At 44.6% G+C, this 18,000-nt stretch overlaps 1 protein-coding gene across 5 annotated transcripts in view; it reads left to right on the top strand.

The window, feature by feature from the left end:
• Positions 1-18,000, top strand: part of CTNND2 (catenin delta 2) — a 907,536-nt gene that overhangs the window by 660,172 nt on the left and 229,364 nt on the right. For all 5 annotated transcript variants that reach the window (XM_059173665.1, XM_059173663.1, XM_059173667.1 and 2 more), the window contains one exon: positions 4,908-5,040. In XM_059173665.1, the coding sequence (XP_059029648.1) occupies positions 4,908-5,040 (133 nt within the window). The remainder of the gene's footprint in view (positions 1-4,907; positions 5,041-18,000) is intronic.

Genomic DNA, 18,000 nt, shown 5'->3' with positions numbered 1-18,000 from the left:
CCTGGATGGCTCAGTGGGTTAAAACCTCTGCCTTCAGCTCAGGTCATGATCCCAGGGTCCTGGGTTCAAGCCCCGCGTTGGGCGCTCTGCTCAGCAGAGCCTGCTTCCTCCTCTCTCTCTCTGCCTCTTCTCTGCCTACTTGTGATTTCTGTCAAATAAATAAAATCTTTAAAAAAAAAGAATATTAAACATATTTCTTTTTGAGACACTGTCTTTAAAAATTCCCCTGGTTAGACATTATTTCACGGCAGTGATCCCACCAGGCAACATAGTTTGGGGGTTAAATTTATCTATTTGAAAGCAGACTGCTAGTGTTATTTCGCTTGTACCATCTGTGAGTCAAATTTAGTCCTCTGTAAAATGAAAATAAACCACGTAAGACTACTTAAGGATGAAAGAGTTAAAGGTGCGAACAGGGAACCATGGCAACTGACGTTTAGTGCGCTCCCATTATTACTTAAGGTGATTTTTCTGGCTGTTCCATAAGCCCAAACAAACCTAGTATTTCTTAGCTTTCTTCTTCACAATCCTGACTACAGACCAGAGCCAGAATGTTTGTATCTGAATGAAAGGCCCTTTATGATCTCATCCCGGACTTGCTTTCGCCTTTGCCCAGCGTCCCCTCTCCCAGTCAGCCCTCCTCCCCACAGCCTGTTCTTCGCCATGCCCAGCCAGACTGAGCACACACCTTTCCCAAATCCGCCAACGCCTCCACGACCCCATGTGTCCACCCGCACGGCTCCTTTGTTGGTATTTGTATTTTCCCGAGCTTGTCTTACAAATCCTTGAGGATCAAGACCTGATGTGAAGAAATCATATCGTATACCAAACTCTGGCCCAAATGAGATGAATGTTTTATTTCCTCTGGGCCTCTAGTTCTTTCCCTGGAGTCTCTCCCCATGAGCAACAAAAAAAAAATCCAAACAATCTCATCGAAGTGAAAAAAAAAACCATTCCAGAAAAAGAGCCTTCAATATGAATCGTTCCCTAAACTTTGGGGGGAGGGTGCTCCTTCAGCATCTCTCTTGTGAAACTGAAGAGAACATTTGGAAACGTTAGTATCCTCTTCGACCGTACCCACTGCCCTGCCGTGGCTGAGGCCAGGGAATGCCAGTTGGAAACAAGCAGAAGCAAATGTCCTGGACGTACCACCCACTCCGGCCCAATTCCTGGAAAGCTGGTTTAGGCTGGGAGACATCAAGTCATTTTAAACACTAACTCACTGTTGTCTTCAGTCTTTACCTGGCTTACTGACCTCTCTTGCCCCCTTCACTTGGTCCCAGAGTACCCCCGCCCCGGAACCCCACTTTCACTCGATCAGGACATGGTGGCTCCAGGTATTCCTTCACACTATGGGAAAAATCATTTTCCCCATGGAGCTTACAACAGAGAGAGTGTGGGGGTGGGAAATAGTCACAAAAGTAATGGAAGAGAATTTCACAGTCCCGAGTATTGTGGATAAAATAGGGCAGTAGGTAGATGACTCCGGGGGTCAGCCTTGCTTGGCTGGAAGTTTCTGGGAGTTGCCCTCCAAGACTTATGACCTGTGACCTAATAGAGACGAGAGAACACCAGGCAAAGACCCAAGGAGAAAGCCTCCCTGAAGAACCAGGTTCTTCAGAGGGGGACGGAAGTACCATTCTCAATAGGAAGGACACTCTTTGGGGAGGTTGGGCTGGCAACTCAGAAGAGGGAAGAGTCCTCTGTGTGGTCTTCCCAGGCCCCACGGAGGAGTCCACTGTTTTCCTAGGTGTAATGGGAAGCTGATGGAGACACAGAGATAGGAGATTGATACATAGAAAAGATTGCTCAGATGGACAACATGGAGAACAACGTGTGTGTGTGTGTGTGTGTGTGTGTGTGTGTGTGTGTGTGTAGAGGCATGTCAGAGGAAGGGAGAACATTCCAGAATGACCAGTTGGCCGGGGAAATGATCTGAGTAGAACAGAGGTAACACTCTCCCTGCCAAGATGCTTTCTTCCCTCATTCCTTTGTGCCTTCATTCCTTCAGAGCCCATGTATGTCATCTTCGTTTTGTTCCAGGGCTACCTTATGTGCTAGTTAACCAGCATGACCAGAAAGTTGTGGCCCTGGCCTCCTGGAACTTACCACAGGGCGGAGAGGGGGTAGTGCTTGGTCACAGGCCACAACACAGCCAGGGCATTCCCACCAGGACTGTGTGGAAGGGACTCCCGGAGGGCTTTGCTGAGGAAATCACAAAGAACCCAAGGCTCTGCATTTCAGTGAGAGGCTCCCGGGCCCAAGACCATTCCAGGTGGCAGGAGCAGACGTGGGGGAGACCACCCAGCTGTCAGCCAGTGTGGCCCATGCAGGGAGCCCAGGGAACACAAGGCTGGTGAGGTAGGAGGTGGCAGCTCCAGCAATGGCTGGCGAGCCGGGGGAAGAGCTGGTCTTCATGCCAACGACACTAAGAACCAGGGAAGGGTCTGAGGCAGGGATGTGGTGCGGTGAGGTTTGGGTTTTTGCCTATTTAGAGGCCTTTGAGAAGAAGAAGGGTGGGTGGGAGGTGACTGGCTTGGTCAGCGCGGTGGGAGGTGAGGAATAGGTTTGGGGAGACAGCGGTAGGGTAGCGGGGATGTCTGGGATTCCGGAAGTTACAAGCGGAGGCTGCGCAGCCTTGCTTTTGACCAAAGTGAAGAGCTTAGACCCCTCCTGGATACATGATTCTTTAGAAAGTTCATCTGTGTGTGTGTGTATGGGGCTGTGTGTGTGTGTATGTGCACATGTGTATATTCATACCTTTCCACAGATGAACCCATGGGCGTGCATCTGTGCTGTCCCAAAGACTAGAGCTCTTGTTTGAAAGACACTATTGATATATGCCATATAAGCCTAATAAGATCAGGGCGCCTGGGGGGACTCAGTTGGTTAAGCGACTGCTTTCAGCTCAGGTCAAGGTCGCGGTATCCTGGGATCAAGCCCTACATGGGGCTCCCGGCTCCGTGGCAGGCAGGAGTTGCGGGGGGAGGGTCCGCTTCTCCCTCTGACATTCTCTCCTCTCCTGCTCTCTCTCACTCTCTCTCTCCTCTCTCTCAAATAAATAGATAAAATCTTTTAAAAAAATTAAACCTAATAGGTTATTATCTGGTTAATAAAACAGGCTGAAATGAATTCTTTGCTAATCACTTTCCGATAGCACAGGCTCACCTGAATTCATCTTAGCCATCAAGGGTCTATATGACACTGCTAATCTGAATTTGTAGGTTTCTGTAGATTTTTATTTTATTTGAACAAAGAATAGAATTTCAGTTGGCTGCTCTTCTAAGCAGAGGGACTGTGCTATCTTGATGTTGCCAAGGTGGTTTAGATCATACAAGAGAAGGAAATTAAATTAAAAAGAAGAGGCTTCCTGTGTTTCAATCCATAATTGTTTTTTTACTTTGATCACATAGTTAAAAAGTTTCAGTAGTTTGCCTACTACTATCAGCAATCACTTATGGATATCTTGTAGCGGAGATACTACTGTACTTTATGTCTTTTGGAGAATATGTGTGGCTGTCTAAAATGTTACATGAATTTATTAAATACTTAATGCACATTCAGTTGAATGCTGTTTTTCTCCAATAAAAACTGAGCCAAATCCAAAGGAGTCCTATTGCCTATTGTCTTCAGAGCCCATAAAGGCAGTGCTAGCGTGATTCAAGGTTTGCTTGACCACCTCTGCTAGTTGTGATAAAGGGAAGATAAAGAGAACAGGTTAGAATCTATGAGGACACTTTTAACCTTTGTCTGTTCCTTCTCTGCCCCATTTTTCATGACTTCTCTTCTCAGATGACAGCACTGACCTGGTATCAACAGGATGTACGCTTTTAAGTTGTTTTTCCAGGAGTAGAGTGGTTATTGTAAAGCCATCTCATTTCTCTCCCGCCCTCTCCGTTGGATAAATAGTACCCTTCTGTGGCATGTGGGTCAAGTTTTTATCTGTGGTCTCAGAGGTTGCTTTTTTATTTCTCTGCTAAAAATTGGTTCCTTGCTGCAGGAATGGAATCCCTACAGTTGGCCTGGTTACCTCCGTGTTCTAGAGGGCTGAGCTGATTTATTTCATAAAAAGTATTCCTTTGCATACTGGTACCATCAATCTTGTGTTTTAGGATGGACTTAAATGTCTCAGAGCGTATTTGTTACATTAAATAAACAACCAGCTTCTTGGAGTAGCTCAGATGTGAAAAGGGAAATACAAGAGAAGACTGTGTAATGCAAAAAACTGAGGATTAACATTGTATGGATAGATCTAACTCTTGAATTTCCTTTTATGACATCTTCCTGTTGCTCTCCTTTTATCCTGAGAGAATTGATTATGGAATCTGCTTATTTTTCTAGAAGAGATTATGAAAACATCAGCAACAATACTAATCATAAAAATAATAAAGATGGTGTCAAGTGCTATCACAAGATTTTGGTTTGGACCCATCCAGTTATATATTCTTTGGTCTGGTAATTTAGCTAAATGCTGTACCTGAATCAGACCATTGAAATCATATATTAGGAAATTAACATGACCTTGTAAATTCTCCATTTAGGCCCCAATAAAAAATGTATATATTAATAAAATCATGTGACACTTTAAGTCACTTTTTTTTGTAATCTTTGTAAACATGTAACTTTAATTGATACATTGAAGAGTTCATATGTAAGTGTGTGTATATATATATGTATATATATTCTACATATGATACATATGTTTATACACATATACACTTCCAAGCCATCTACTTACAGAAGTCATTTCCAGTGCTTTCGGTGGATATGTGTGTAAGAAGACCAGAACCACCATTTGTGAAATAGTTTCTCATAGACTCTTAAGTGCATTTCGTAAATGGGTTAATGGTGTGTTAACACCATGGGAAGATTCCTCTCTCATGTTCTGCTGCCTTCCTCTTGTTCAGAGAATTTGGATGGAGAGACCCGGAACTGCCGGAAGTGATTCAGATGCTCCAACACCAGTTTCCTTCGGTCCAGTCTAATGCTGCAGCCTACTTACAACACCTATGCTTTGGAGACAACAAAATTAAAGCTGAGGTAAGCACTCATTGGATTCAGACATGCCTGTTAGCAGACTCATCATCCCCGAGGTCTTACAGAGTAGTGTTGAAAGGGGAAAGAAGAAGGAAAACCCAAGCTCTGTTTCCAAAGTTTAGATCCATATTTAAAACTGAAATGGCAATTTCTCTCTAATTAATTGGCATGTGTATACATACAGTCTTCTTTTTAAATATTTGAATACTGAGGAGTAGGAGACCCAAGATCCCTGTGAGCATTAACACTAGACTTTCTGTGGGATTTGCCTCCCTCCTCCTGATTCCATCTCTGGAGTTCTCTCTGCCTTGAAATCTTCAAGAAATACAAAGCAATCTTACTTTACAAGATTACGACAATCAACCTATGGTATCATCTGTCCTTCCTGGAAAACTCACTTAGAGGAGGAGAACTTTAGGCAATAAACAAGCTTTGTGCTATAATCAAGAATTTTGAGCCATTTACAAAAGTACTAGTGAGTGTAATATGGATATATGTGGTCCATGAACGAGCATATTGTCTGTGTCCATTATGTAAACAATTGTTCACGTGCTTTGGTACTTGGAATATTTTGTATAATTTTGCTGCATGATGCTTCTGGAAAAGCAAAGTGGTCAGCATAGCTAACTCTGATTTTTTTAGACAAGGGACAAGTGTTTGCATACAAGCTGCTGGATAATCAATTTTTTAAAAAGATTTGCTAAGCTATAAAGAGTCATCTCCATAGCATGGAAGCAATTTTGAGGATGAGTTGAAATTAGTTTAAGAGTGGAAAGAAGAACTTTGGAGATAAAATTGCAATTTATTATAGATGTTGCTTGCTTGCGCTGGGATAGAAATAGCCTAACAGCTTTTCATCGTTTCTGTCTGTCTTCCACTGGGACTCAAAGGACTTACTAGAAAAGTCGCCTGTCTTTGTGGATTAAATATAGGGCAGTGGTTCTCATTCAGGTGTGATTTTTGCCCAGCTGACAACATCTGGAAACACTGACGGTTGTCATGATTGGTAAGGGCTGCGGTGGGCCGGGTTAGGGCCTCTGGAACACCCTAAAGTTCACATGCACAGGGCAGCACCCACGCAAAGAATCCTCCAGTGCCAAAGGTCAGCGGTGCCAACGTGGAGATAAAGAAAAATATTATTTATCTAAATGCATTTAAAAGGTCAGAAACTGCTTTCACAATTATATAAAATGATCTAAAAATAAATTAAAGTTACATAGCTTCTGTCCCAGATGGAAATTTTCTCAGTCCTTCTGTGCCTTTAATAGAAAACAGAATTGCCACTCAGTGTGCCAGACAGATTCCTGATTAGGGGATTACATACCATCATTTTTGCAAGGTCACCACCTCAAGGGCTTCTTGAAAGGCCACAGAAGCATTTGAGTCTATGATTAGCATCAGGTTGGATCCAGGAGTATTGTGAGACTCCCACCAAAGTGAGAACATGGTTCTGAAGTCAACACTGTGGCCACCATGCATACAGCCATAAAGTATGAAAAGGATTGAGTATGTGAGTATGGATTACTCACATAATGAGGCTTGTTGGAGTGGTCTGGGCAGTGGGAGGGCTCCCAAGCAGGACTGAAATTGACTTGAGAGCCAGAAAGAAAGTTGGCTTGGGTTTTTATGATGATTAGGGGGTGGAGCCAGAGTGAGGGTTCGCCCATGTGGCTCGGTACTGAGGTGGTTTGAACTTCCTACTGAGGCCAAAGGAAGAAGACTTGAGCTTTCTTATCACCTCGCTCAGATGTGGGCAGAGGGAAAGTTTCAACTTCTTGAAAGTTGTCAGAAGCCAAACATCTCAACACAGAGTCTGAATTTTAATATCAAGAGTCATGTAGTCGGTTAGACAGTTTAGACGTTGTGAAGTCACTGGTCCCACTGGCTCTGTCTCCATGATCCTTGGACTGGCCTTGAAGCCTCTCATTGGCAGGGACACCCAGTGGCTGGCTGTGGACTTGGGCATCGGTCCCTGGGACCGACAAGACAAGGTGCAGCGGAGGGGGGCGGGGGAGTGATTGGCCCGGAGTCCCTGTCACACAGACATGTCTCGCAGACCTGCTTCCCCACTCACCAGCTGTGCCTCCTTGAACAAGCTGATTGTCCTCTCAATCCTCAAAATAGACTGAAACCTCTGTTGCGAAGTCTTTGTACGAACTACACAACTTAATGTATGCAGACCACTTGGTGCTCCCATATTCATTCCCCCATTCGTGTTCTTTTTTGGCCAGGAACACAGAACATTCCAGTTACTTTGTATCTTTTTTTTTTTTTTAAATTTTTTTATTTTTTATAAACACATATTTTTATCCCCAGGGGTACAGGTCTGTGAATCACCAGGTTTACACACTTCACAGCACTCACCAAATCACATACCCTCCCCATTGTCCATAATCCCACCCCCTTCTCCCAAACCCCCTCCCCCCAGCAACCCTCAGTTTGTTTTGTGAGATTATGGTTTGTCTCCCTCCCAATCCCATCTTGTTTCATTTATTCTTCTTCTACCCACTTAAGCCCCCATGTTGTATCACCACTTCCTCATATCAGGGAGATCATATGATAGTTGTCTTTCTCTGCTTGACTTATTTCGCTAAGCATGATGCGCTCTAGTTCCATCCATGTTGTTGCAAATGGCAAGATTTCATTTCTTTTGATGGCTGCATAGTATTCCATTGTGTATATATACCACATCTTCTTGATCCATTCATCTGTTGATGGACTTTGTATCTTTTTTTATGTTCATCTTAAGTTCCTTTCTTTTACTGTATTTAAAATACCAGTTATTGTATTGTATGTCTGTGTGGGCACAAGTGTTTATTTTTCTGATTTCCTTCGCCGTGGGTGTCCTCAAGGCTGCCGGGAGGGTCCTGCAGCAGCCGGCATCTTCCAGCAGTGGCTCATCTCATGGAGGTCAGCCCTTCACTGCTCAGCCCCGCTCCCCGAGGGCTCCAGACACAGCCAGGGCCTCATGGTAATCTTGTCCTGACTCCTGGGAGGCTCGGATGAGAAAGTCAGGAAGAATGGTGTGGGACTGAGATCACCTGAGACCATGTGGGTAGAAGGAGAGTGAAGTTGGCAAAGATAAGCCAAAGGGACAGGGACGGTGCACACGTCTAAGTAAAGATTATTTATTTATTTATTTATTTGGGAGAGAGAGAAAGCAGAGTGGGGGGGGGGGGGCAGGAGAAGAGGGAGAGTAGATCCCTGCTGAGCAGGGAGCCCAATGCGGGGCTGGATCCCAGGACCCCAGGACCACGACCTGAGCCAAAGGCAGACGCTTCACCCAGTGAACCCCCCGGCATCAGCACACACCTAAATAAAACACCAAGTGAGCCATCTGGAGATTCCCTTTCTTGCTCCTTCAGTCACGTGGGGAACTCAGTTGCGTATAGACACACACACAAACTCACACACGCATACTTACACACACATTACCCCTGATAGGGACTTGGCACAGTTGTGTCTTGAGTTCTCATCCCAATTCAGGCCCCAAACCATTCGGGATGGTTCTCCCTTCGTGAAGGATGGCTGCCTATCATGTTTTCATACACAGGTATTGATTTTTGTAATTACCTGTTGTTCAGATACTAATCCTACAGCACTTGCCTTGCCGGTGTGCTCTGGCTCCTAGCCTTCCAATTGCATTTTATTGAATTGATTTAGCTCTTCAGCCTACATTTCATTATTGGTATTGACTTTACTCACACAATGGATAGACCATTGGACAAAAGGCAGAATTAAATCTCCTCTATGTGGAGGGTCATAAATCATGCCTTTCGACATTCCTCATTACAGGGCTTTGTATGGTTTTCATGTAATGAAGCTAAGAAATTCAGTTCTGCTCCAAGTGATGCCTGATCTCATAGGTACAGAGTTGAGAATTCACTTCCGTAAATCAGCAGGTGAAAGCCCCATCCCTAACTTTTCCCCTGGGTCTGGTGAATGCGGATTGGCCACAGCCCCCCAGGAGCAGATGGAGTCGAGGGGAGAGATCTGGGTTGGGCCAGTTGGGCAACCACCCATGACTGGGGGGTCTGCGCACACGGGGTGCACGGACCCAAGCCGGAACATTCAGTTACAAATGAGACAAACAGATATTCCTCAAAGAGCTCCGAGCCAGACTGAGATGAGACCAGAACAAAAGCCGTTGAGGAACCACTAACGAGGCCTGGGGAAGGAGAAGGGGTAAGGATAGGGTCTGGGCTGTTCCCGCAAACACACTGAGTTTGTACCACTCGTTATAACGGACCCCTGAGGGTGTTTGGGTGTCCTCCTGCTTCAGGGCAGAGACCTCAGTGGCCCCGATGGGTGTCGGTAATATCTGAACTATGTCTGCTACTACACTGTCTCCTACATGGCTGGGAACGTCACAATCCATTGAGCTTTACATCACCTACAGACTTGTGAGACACAAAAAATTTGGAGAAAAACAAAACAGACAAAACCCCCAAACACTCAAACACAAAACAAAACAAAATAAAACTTGCTCACATGTATGTCCCAGCAGCATCATTTAGGAAGTGCCTACATGATGATAATCTCTTAGCATTTTTCATCAATCCTTTCTTCATTCTTTCTGGGAATTCCTCAGCTAGGAATATTAAGAATACCCATTGATTTGGGGGGAATCCCAGGTACCTCTCATGGATTATAATGCTTTGAGTTTATGTTCTGCCCGTGTGCGAGTAAGGATGGTGCACAGGTGGGCACTCCAGTCCTCACACATGAAAAATCACACACAGAAAAAGATCATGAGACACACGCTGTATGGCAGCATTCAAGTTCATTCATCTCCTAGAATTTTTTTTTTTTACGTATTTTTACAGTTTCAAGTGAGAAGAAGATTCTCCTTAAAATTCAAAATCTTAGCTATTTTAATTTACTTTATAATAAACTGACAGGAGTGCCTGGATAGTTCTGTCAGTGAAGCATCTGCCTTTGGGTCAGGTCATGATCTCAGCGTCCTGGGATCGAGCTCAGCAGGGAGCCTGCCCCTCCCCCTGCTTGTGCCGTCTATTGCACACTCTCTCTCTCAAATAAATAAGTAAAATGTTTTTTAATAATTAAAAAATAAACTAAGATGTGACATTTAATGGAATTTTAAAATTAACTTAATACAAATTTTAAAATTTCAGACAGTTTTTAAATGTATTTTTTTTTAAGCAGAGGACCATTCCTTTAAACAACGTGCCAGTTCAACAGAACTGGAACTGTATTGTAGGACTTTGTTATGAACTAACTGTGTCTACTTGTCTGTGATGGAGGGGACCGCTGACCCCTGCTGATGAAGATTTTTAGGGTTTTGACCAGATCACCTCTTCTTATAGGAGAAGTTTATTAAATTGGCTTTGACTACCAAATTTGCAGCCAAAATGTTTGAAAATCTCACGCAGTAAACTTTCACATTGCAGTGATCAGCATGATTGCTTGAGGAAACCACTACTGATTTTACTCTCCTAACTCCAGGCTTAACTCTGGGGAGTCTCCTTAGCATCCTGACACCAGTGAAGCTTTTTTAATTTGTTGTTTTTAAAGAAGGGGCGTGTTCATTTCCAGTGGGGAAATAAAAGAATTTACCAAATCCTGTTTTGAGTTAGTAGGGGAACCGAATACTAATAATATATAGATACTACTTTTTAAAGGATTTTATTTATTTATTAGAGAGAGAGCATGTGAGGAATGGTGCAGAGGGAGAAAGAGAAACAGGCCCCCTGCTCCCTGCTCCCTGCTCCCTGATGCCAAGCTGGCTCCCAGGACCCCAAGATCCTGACCTGAGCTGAAGGCAGAAGCTTAACCCCACCAGAGCCACCCAGGCATACCCAGATCCTATTTTGAAGGAATCTAAAACCTACAGGACAGACAGTATAAACCAGGTAATATGACACCCTGTGTTAAGCACAACAGAACACCCCCAACCCCAGCATTTTAACAAAAGGCTCAAAATCAAGCCTGGGCAGTCAGAGAAAGCGCCCTGCTTCCTACAGTGATTGCACTGAATTTTAAATTAGAAGATCCCAGAAAAACGTAGCCTAAGCCATATCCACTTAGAATTAACAGAAGAGGGCTTGGATTTAAGAATATCAGTCCTTGGGAGTCCGTGTGTGTGTGTGTGTGTGTGTGTGTGTGTGTGTGTGTACATGTCCATGTAGTTGCAACATTTTTATACCATTTACATTAATCTGTTTTCCAAATTAGCACTATCTTTCCTGAGTGATGATAACAGAGATTAGGTTTTCTTTTCCTTTTTCCTTTCTCTTCTCTTCACTCCTCCTTCTTCTAGAGAGAGAGTGAGGGATGGGGGTAGGAGCAAGGGGGTGGGGAGACAGTTCCAAGCAGACCCCACGCTGAGCGCAGTGCTCTATCCGAGGACCCAGAGGTCACGACCTAAACCTAAACCAAAACCAAGAGTCGGATGCCCAACCGACTGTGCCCCCAAGGTACCCCAGAATTTGTTTCTGTATATATGCATATGATCCCCCTTCCCCGTAATTTTTATTTTATTCAGAGTGATTTAGAACATTCCATATGTTAAGAAAAATTTGACTTGTTCCTGTCTATTACACTTAAAGAGCTTCGTAATTTCTATTTGATCTTGGTTCTTTCTACCTCATATAGTTGGAGAGAAGGTGCTATCCATCTTTTCAGCTGGTTACCTTTGAGCCATTTCTTCTCTTTTCTTCATCATAAATTGTTCTGCATTGTTGAAGACAGAGCCTCTATTAGTTGCTAGATGTGAGTAGACAGTGAATCACTGAGTATACGGCGTGGGCTCTGGAACCAGGCTGCCTGCCCCTGAACCCAGCTCTTCTGCTCCGTAGCTCTGGGATCTTGGGCTAGTTTCTTTACCTGTCTGAGCCTCAGACTCCCACACCATCAAATGACATGGAGAACCCACAACACTCCAGAGAAAAAGCACACAGGCTGCCAACCAGAGTAAGTGCTTAAGGAAGGCGGGTTATTGTTAGTCTATGTTGAAAATATAAATTAAGGCAATCTCTTCCAAACCGGTAAATGTAAAACCAGACAGAACGGTTTATGTATGCTTTACGTGTATTTTTATCATTCACGTTTTGAAATCTGCTGTTGTCAACTAAAGACACTGGAAGCACATGCTGTGTGTGGGCCTCCGCTGAGCCACTGTCTAAACAAGTAGACTCAGCCACAGGCCTTTAGGAAATTAGAATCCAAAAAGTGTTTCTGTATGCCAACAAAGCAGAACACAGAAACAGGTCCAAATGCTTAATACGCTGCTATTAGATGAAGGTGGAATTTATGAGTATGTGCATTTGACAGATATTCACAAATCAGCTGTCCCGTTCCGGGCTCTCTTCCTGACATGACAGCAGTGAATGTGCTAGACTTAGGTGAGCAGTGGGGAGACGAGCACACAGAGACAGAAACCCGTGCTGCGTCAGATGCCGTCACGGAGAAAGCACAGCACAGGGGTAAGGGCAGAGGGTGATGGGGATGGGGAGGGAGGGACCACTGCTACCTTCCATGAGGTGGTTGGGAAGGTCGTCTCCGGGAAACAGGGTCAGAGCAGTGCCTGAAGGCTGAGAGAGAGAAAGGGAGAAAAAACAATGGACTTAGTTCTCCACACGCCCAAGGCAAGAGTGTGCTTGCTTGTGTAGCAAGAGTGCATTAGTTTCTTGCGGCTGCTGTAACAAAGAACCACAAACGGGGTAACTTAAAACAACACAGATTTATTCTCTCATAATTCTGGAGGCCAGAAGCCAAAGATCAAGGTATGGGCAGGGCAAGGCTCCCTCTGAGATCTGGGTAGAATGAATACTTCCTTGCCTCTTCCAGCTTCTGGTGAAGGCCCTCAGTCCTTAGTGTTCCTTGACTTCTAGCTGCATCCCTCCAGGCTCTTCCTCTGACATGACAGGATCTCCTCTGTATACAAGTCTGTGTCTCTATTTCCAGATAAGTCCCATTCACAGGTATGGGGAGTTAGGATTAACCTCTCATTTAGGTGGCGTAATCCAACCCATAACAAAGAGTAACCAGGAGTGTGGATGGAACCTAGAAAGAGGGGTAGAAGATCAGATCAGAGAAGTCAGCATCCAGGGTTTGATCATGGAAACCTTGCAAGCCAAAGGCCTTGTCACCAACAAGGAGAAATCTGGACCTGTTTTTTGGCCAAGTGGTTGAGAAAGTAGCACATTTTAAGAAAGAATGCACTAAATGGTCATCGAAGGTGGTAGCTGGTGATATGAAGGATCAGGAGAAGGTGAGTGGACAAAGGAGGTGGGTAGGACTGCCCAGGTGCTTCGAAGGAGCTGTCAGAAAAGGAGGAAGGTCGGACCTCAGGCCGCCTCTTGTAGTGATCTCAAAGTGATTAAGAAATTGTGATAAAAACCAAGTGGCTTATTAGGTCTGAAGGAAATCTGGGTAGCTTTTGAGAGGACATGGAAGCATTTGGAATGACAGTGACATAAAGAAGAAAGACTGGGAAAGCAGTAGTGTCCTGTCTCTACAACCAGCTGGAAACTTCTGGATGACAGGTGATAGGCCTGCATTAAGAGAAGGAAGGAGGCGGTGGCTCTAAGACCTATTTCCAAAGTGCTTTGGGATCTTGCTATGTTTCATTATCATCATAGCAGAAGGAGGAAGAATGCGGACTGGTACCAGCTGTGCATACCAGTGGGAGGGGGAAGATTGGCTCTGGGTCCCAGGGAGCAGGTGGCCATGGAGAAGTTAATGTTTTTCAGGGATTTCAGCTTTTATGAACACAGGAGAGGTGGTATATGATCCATGCCTGAATGAATGAAGACAACCCAATATATATGTTTTTCATTTTCACATGGGTTTGGCTTTTCACACATGGAAAGTGATAGAAGTGGTCGAATCATGAGTTATTGGGCCAGTGCTTCCGGTGGAAAGGGCCATGAGTCAACCTCAGTGGAGGATCGTAAGTGGGCAGTAGTGCTAATGGGCCAGGACAGACTTACAGCTAAGGAGGGCAGATAGGATCGCGTAGAGGTTGACATCAACCGGATGCCTAGGTCCCCATGCTGTGGGAGCCAAGTCAGAAGTACAGTGTTTTTGGAATATGTGGGGAGAAGCAGAGACGAAGGCATCCAGAGATATCAAAAGGTGGGAAAGCAGCGACCTTCTTTATTTCAAGGAAAATAGGACTTGATGACACGGCAAAGATGTCTGGAGCTTGGTGGCCCTCTGTCACTCCCTGCCATGTACCTTTCTTTCTTCCACATTTCACGCTTCTCTCTCTCTGCCCTGCCAGCTCCATCTCTTGCCCCTTTTAGCTTTTCACCCTCCTCCTAAACCTGTGCCTGTCATGGCATCTGTCAACTGTCCGGAAGTTTGTCCTGACCTTGGTGACTTTCTCCAAGTGTTGAGGAGACTGAGGCTTTCTCTGACAAAGTCTCTCCTCCTGATTGTCAGGGCCGTCAGACATCAGCGTGACAGCTCTGTGTTATACACTAGATAAGTGCCTTCTCCTAGCCCCAGAGGTCAGTCAGTAGACACCTCAGTAGGTATAGCTCCCTGCAGGGAAATAAGTTGATCATTACCAGAATCCAGTTGAAAGAGAGCCCAATTCTTGATGGGAGACGCCAGCCACAGGGACCTCACTGGTTTAATGGCCACTTCCATTGACAAGTTTCACAAGAGACGTGGGAGACAGAAGGAAAAGATGTTGGGAAAAGACTGGACATAGGACAGGAACAGGCGATAGTTTGTAGGTGGCAGCAAAAAGGAAGACTCACCTCTCATTCCCAACCTGTCTACCCACTCAGCTTCCGAGCTGGCGAATGACCCAGTGACACCAGAGCAAGGGGAGATAGAGCACAGAGGTTCCGTCATATCTAATGAGCAAGAACCCTATTTCCTCAAGTTTAAGGTCCCTTCGAGGAAAACCAACCATGACAGGAGAGAAGAGACAGCATCAGAATGTGCAAAGGGAGCAAGAACCACCTGCTGCCCCAATTCTGTAAGTGTAGGGCACACAGGTAAGACAGTCTTGGAGCCCAGTTTTATATGAAGAAACCTCTTTTCTCCCTTCTCCCCACCCTCTGACAGCAAAAGAGAAAGAACAAGGAGGCAAGAAGAAGGTGGGAAGTGAGCCAGGAAGCTGGAACTGGGTCCAGCCCTTAGGGAGAGTGCCATGTAGAGGAGGGGGGAGGGGCAAAGATGGAGGTTGTAAAGATGGACAGGCTTCATTCTTTATAACTGGAGTGAGACTATTTTCATAAACAAAAGTGAATGAAAGTTGAGAAATCAGACCGATGTGTTGAAGTGTAACCAGCCTACAGCGAGAGTCCTGATTACAACCACCAGGTACAGAAGGTTGTCTTTGCAAGACGGTGATGAGTCAGAGAGCAGGCTCCAAAAGTGGGTCATGACTCGGGAGCAGTGATGTAGCAGGTGTTTTTCCTAATGTCTGAAGTTTCCTAAAATTCACGTTGGATTGTTTTCACTTTATTTGATCTTTGGGTCATGCTCTCCTGCTATTTTAGCAGCTTATCTTCTCATCCACCCCCACCCTCCAGCCAAAATGGTTCATATTCTTTCCAGTAATTAATGAAGGAAACAAATAACCCATCTAAATGCCAGTCCGTTCCTGTATAGAACAGGTAGGGGACCAGGATCTAACCTAGGGGTGCTCACCATGCCTTTTTTTTCTTGGCACATTTCTGAATGGCATCTTTTGTGTCATGTTTTAGAGAAAACCTATAGCTGAAGAGCCAGTCCTTCCTTCAGGGGCGTAGTCCAGGATGACCTCAACCTCAGCTTACCTTCACCGTTACGGTAGCTTCCTCTTTTTCACTCCTAGGAGAGGTCTCAGACCTCTGTCCTCCTGGCTTCTCAGGGCTGGTGATTTGCCAATTAGCCTTCCGAATGAGAAATTTCTCAACTGTTGAACCAAGGAAGAGGGGTCTTGTTGATCTGTAGTCCTTTTTTGATTTGTGCATCACCCACAAATCCCTCTGACCACCCCCCCCAGACCTTATGGATGCCCTGCCACTCCTTTCATTTAATTCTGCTTTCCCCACTGTCCTTTCTGGTTCTACCACTTACAGCTTTTGAGCCAGTTTCTCTCTTTTCTGGTCCACTAGGGAAGAAGAGACTTATATTCCCAGCTGTCCTTCTGTTCTTTTATTTATAATGCAAACATACCTGATTTTGATGCTTCACAGAGATTTTTTTTTTTTTTTTTTTTTTTTTACTGCTTTCACAGGTGATAATAGTCATACAGGGAATAAAATGTTTCCCTCATAAATATCACCCTTCTATTTTTCATTTCCATCTTGAAGACACAAATAATGTCTCATTGGCAAATGGTAAAATAGTGGTTTGTACATTTGAGCAGAGAGCTTCCCTCAGATTGTCTCGTCGAGTTCTCCCTTCAAGGTGGAGCCGTCCAGGGACTCCCAGGGAGAAGCAAGATGGAGCCAGGGAGGAGGGTAAGAACTGGGTCCCCTGTTCGCAGGCTGGAATAACCCCCATCCTATTCTAAGGAGATCCTGAAATCTGATGACAGGAGAAAGAATTCTATCAACAGAGACTCTAAAATTCCATCAACGTTCTTTTAGTAAAGGGTGAATCTGAATTCCTGTTCACTGGCTATTTCTTCCTTTTGCCGATAAAGATATTCCAGAATCATCCCTGGCGCCACCGCATATACAACTAGATCTTTCCGGTGGTCCCCTAGAAGGCATCTCTGTTCAGAAACACACCTATCAACTCTGGCACGTGAGGCAATAATATTCCTTTCCTCTCTTGCTGCTGATGAGTGCTGCATAGTGAAGAGACCTTATGCCCATGGAGGCAATGATGCTGCCCATAAGCAAGCCACGACTTTTCCAGTGGCTACCTCCTGGCTCAGCCTGCCAAGCACATCTGACACTCTATCACAGGATTTCACCAAACTCTACCACCTTTCCCAGGCACGATTGCCCTTTCTAATGGGTACCATTTTACCCTTGCATCAACCCTCACTCATATGGTGCATGTGATCTTGAAAGCCTAAGAATATCCAAAATGGTGAGAACATCTCTGTACCACTCCTGATTTAATGTTTGTGTTTTTTCATATGAACCAAAACACATACACACACACACACACACACACACACCAAAATAAAGCAGAGACCATTTATTTTACTTACAACCTCCACATTTCGTATGGTCCAGGTAAGGCTGCAAGGGAGACAGATCCAAGAGTTAAAAACCATGTTCTGTCTGGAAAGATCCCTCTTCCTAACCAGTAAGGCTTTGCTACTGGATCCAGCTGTCTGGCTCTCCCATTTCTCAGTTCCTCTTATAAACACATTTCTTGAATCTAGGCCCCGAAGCTTGTTTGGCATGCCCAAAAAGGTCTTGGGAACAGCACTTACATCATTTAGGCTCAAATCCCTAGCCATGTACTTTGGTTTACAGAGAAACTTAGCTGTCCAAAGCAGAAGAACTTGTCTCACCTCTAGTAGGTAGGGACTTTTGCTAAGCTCCCCAGCCTTCCAGTTTCTCATGGGGGAACACACACCACTATTCCTGCCAACCATGTAGGTTAAGTGTTGAGTGGAATTGATACACAGACTCCAGACTCTGTTAAGGTGCTTTTGGGCAAACGTGGAAACTGGAAGGAAAGGAGAGAATTCTGTGATGTCATCTTCTTAGTGTGAGACCAGACAACCTTGTATCTATAAAGGAAAAGAACTTTCAGGGGAATATATCCTTTATCCCCGATTGTGAGTGGCTTGCAATATTATGTTGTATAGAAGTAATAATCCAAAGAAAAAGGGTTGCTTGCTTGACTCTTACCAGACAAGCAGGGATATCTGATGTTTATTTAACAAGGAAATAAAATCTGACATATAAAAAATATGAAAACTCAACTTAGCATGTCAGTATCTACATTGCAGACAGGTGAGTCAGAGATGTGATGGGTGAACTTGCCTCTGGGTAGAATGTTCTCTTTAAACAGTAATCTGCCTTCCTT

Source organism: Mustela lutreola, chromosome 5, assembly GCF_030435805.1.
Source record: "Mustela lutreola isolate mMusLut2 chromosome 5, mMusLut2.pri, whole genome shotgun sequence".
NCBI classification, from domain to species: domain Eukaryota; kingdom Metazoa; phylum Chordata; class Mammalia; order Carnivora; family Mustelidae; genus Mustela; species Mustela lutreola.
Note: the sequence above shows the minus strand (reverse complement) of the source record. Positions and strands in the feature narration are given on the sequence as shown.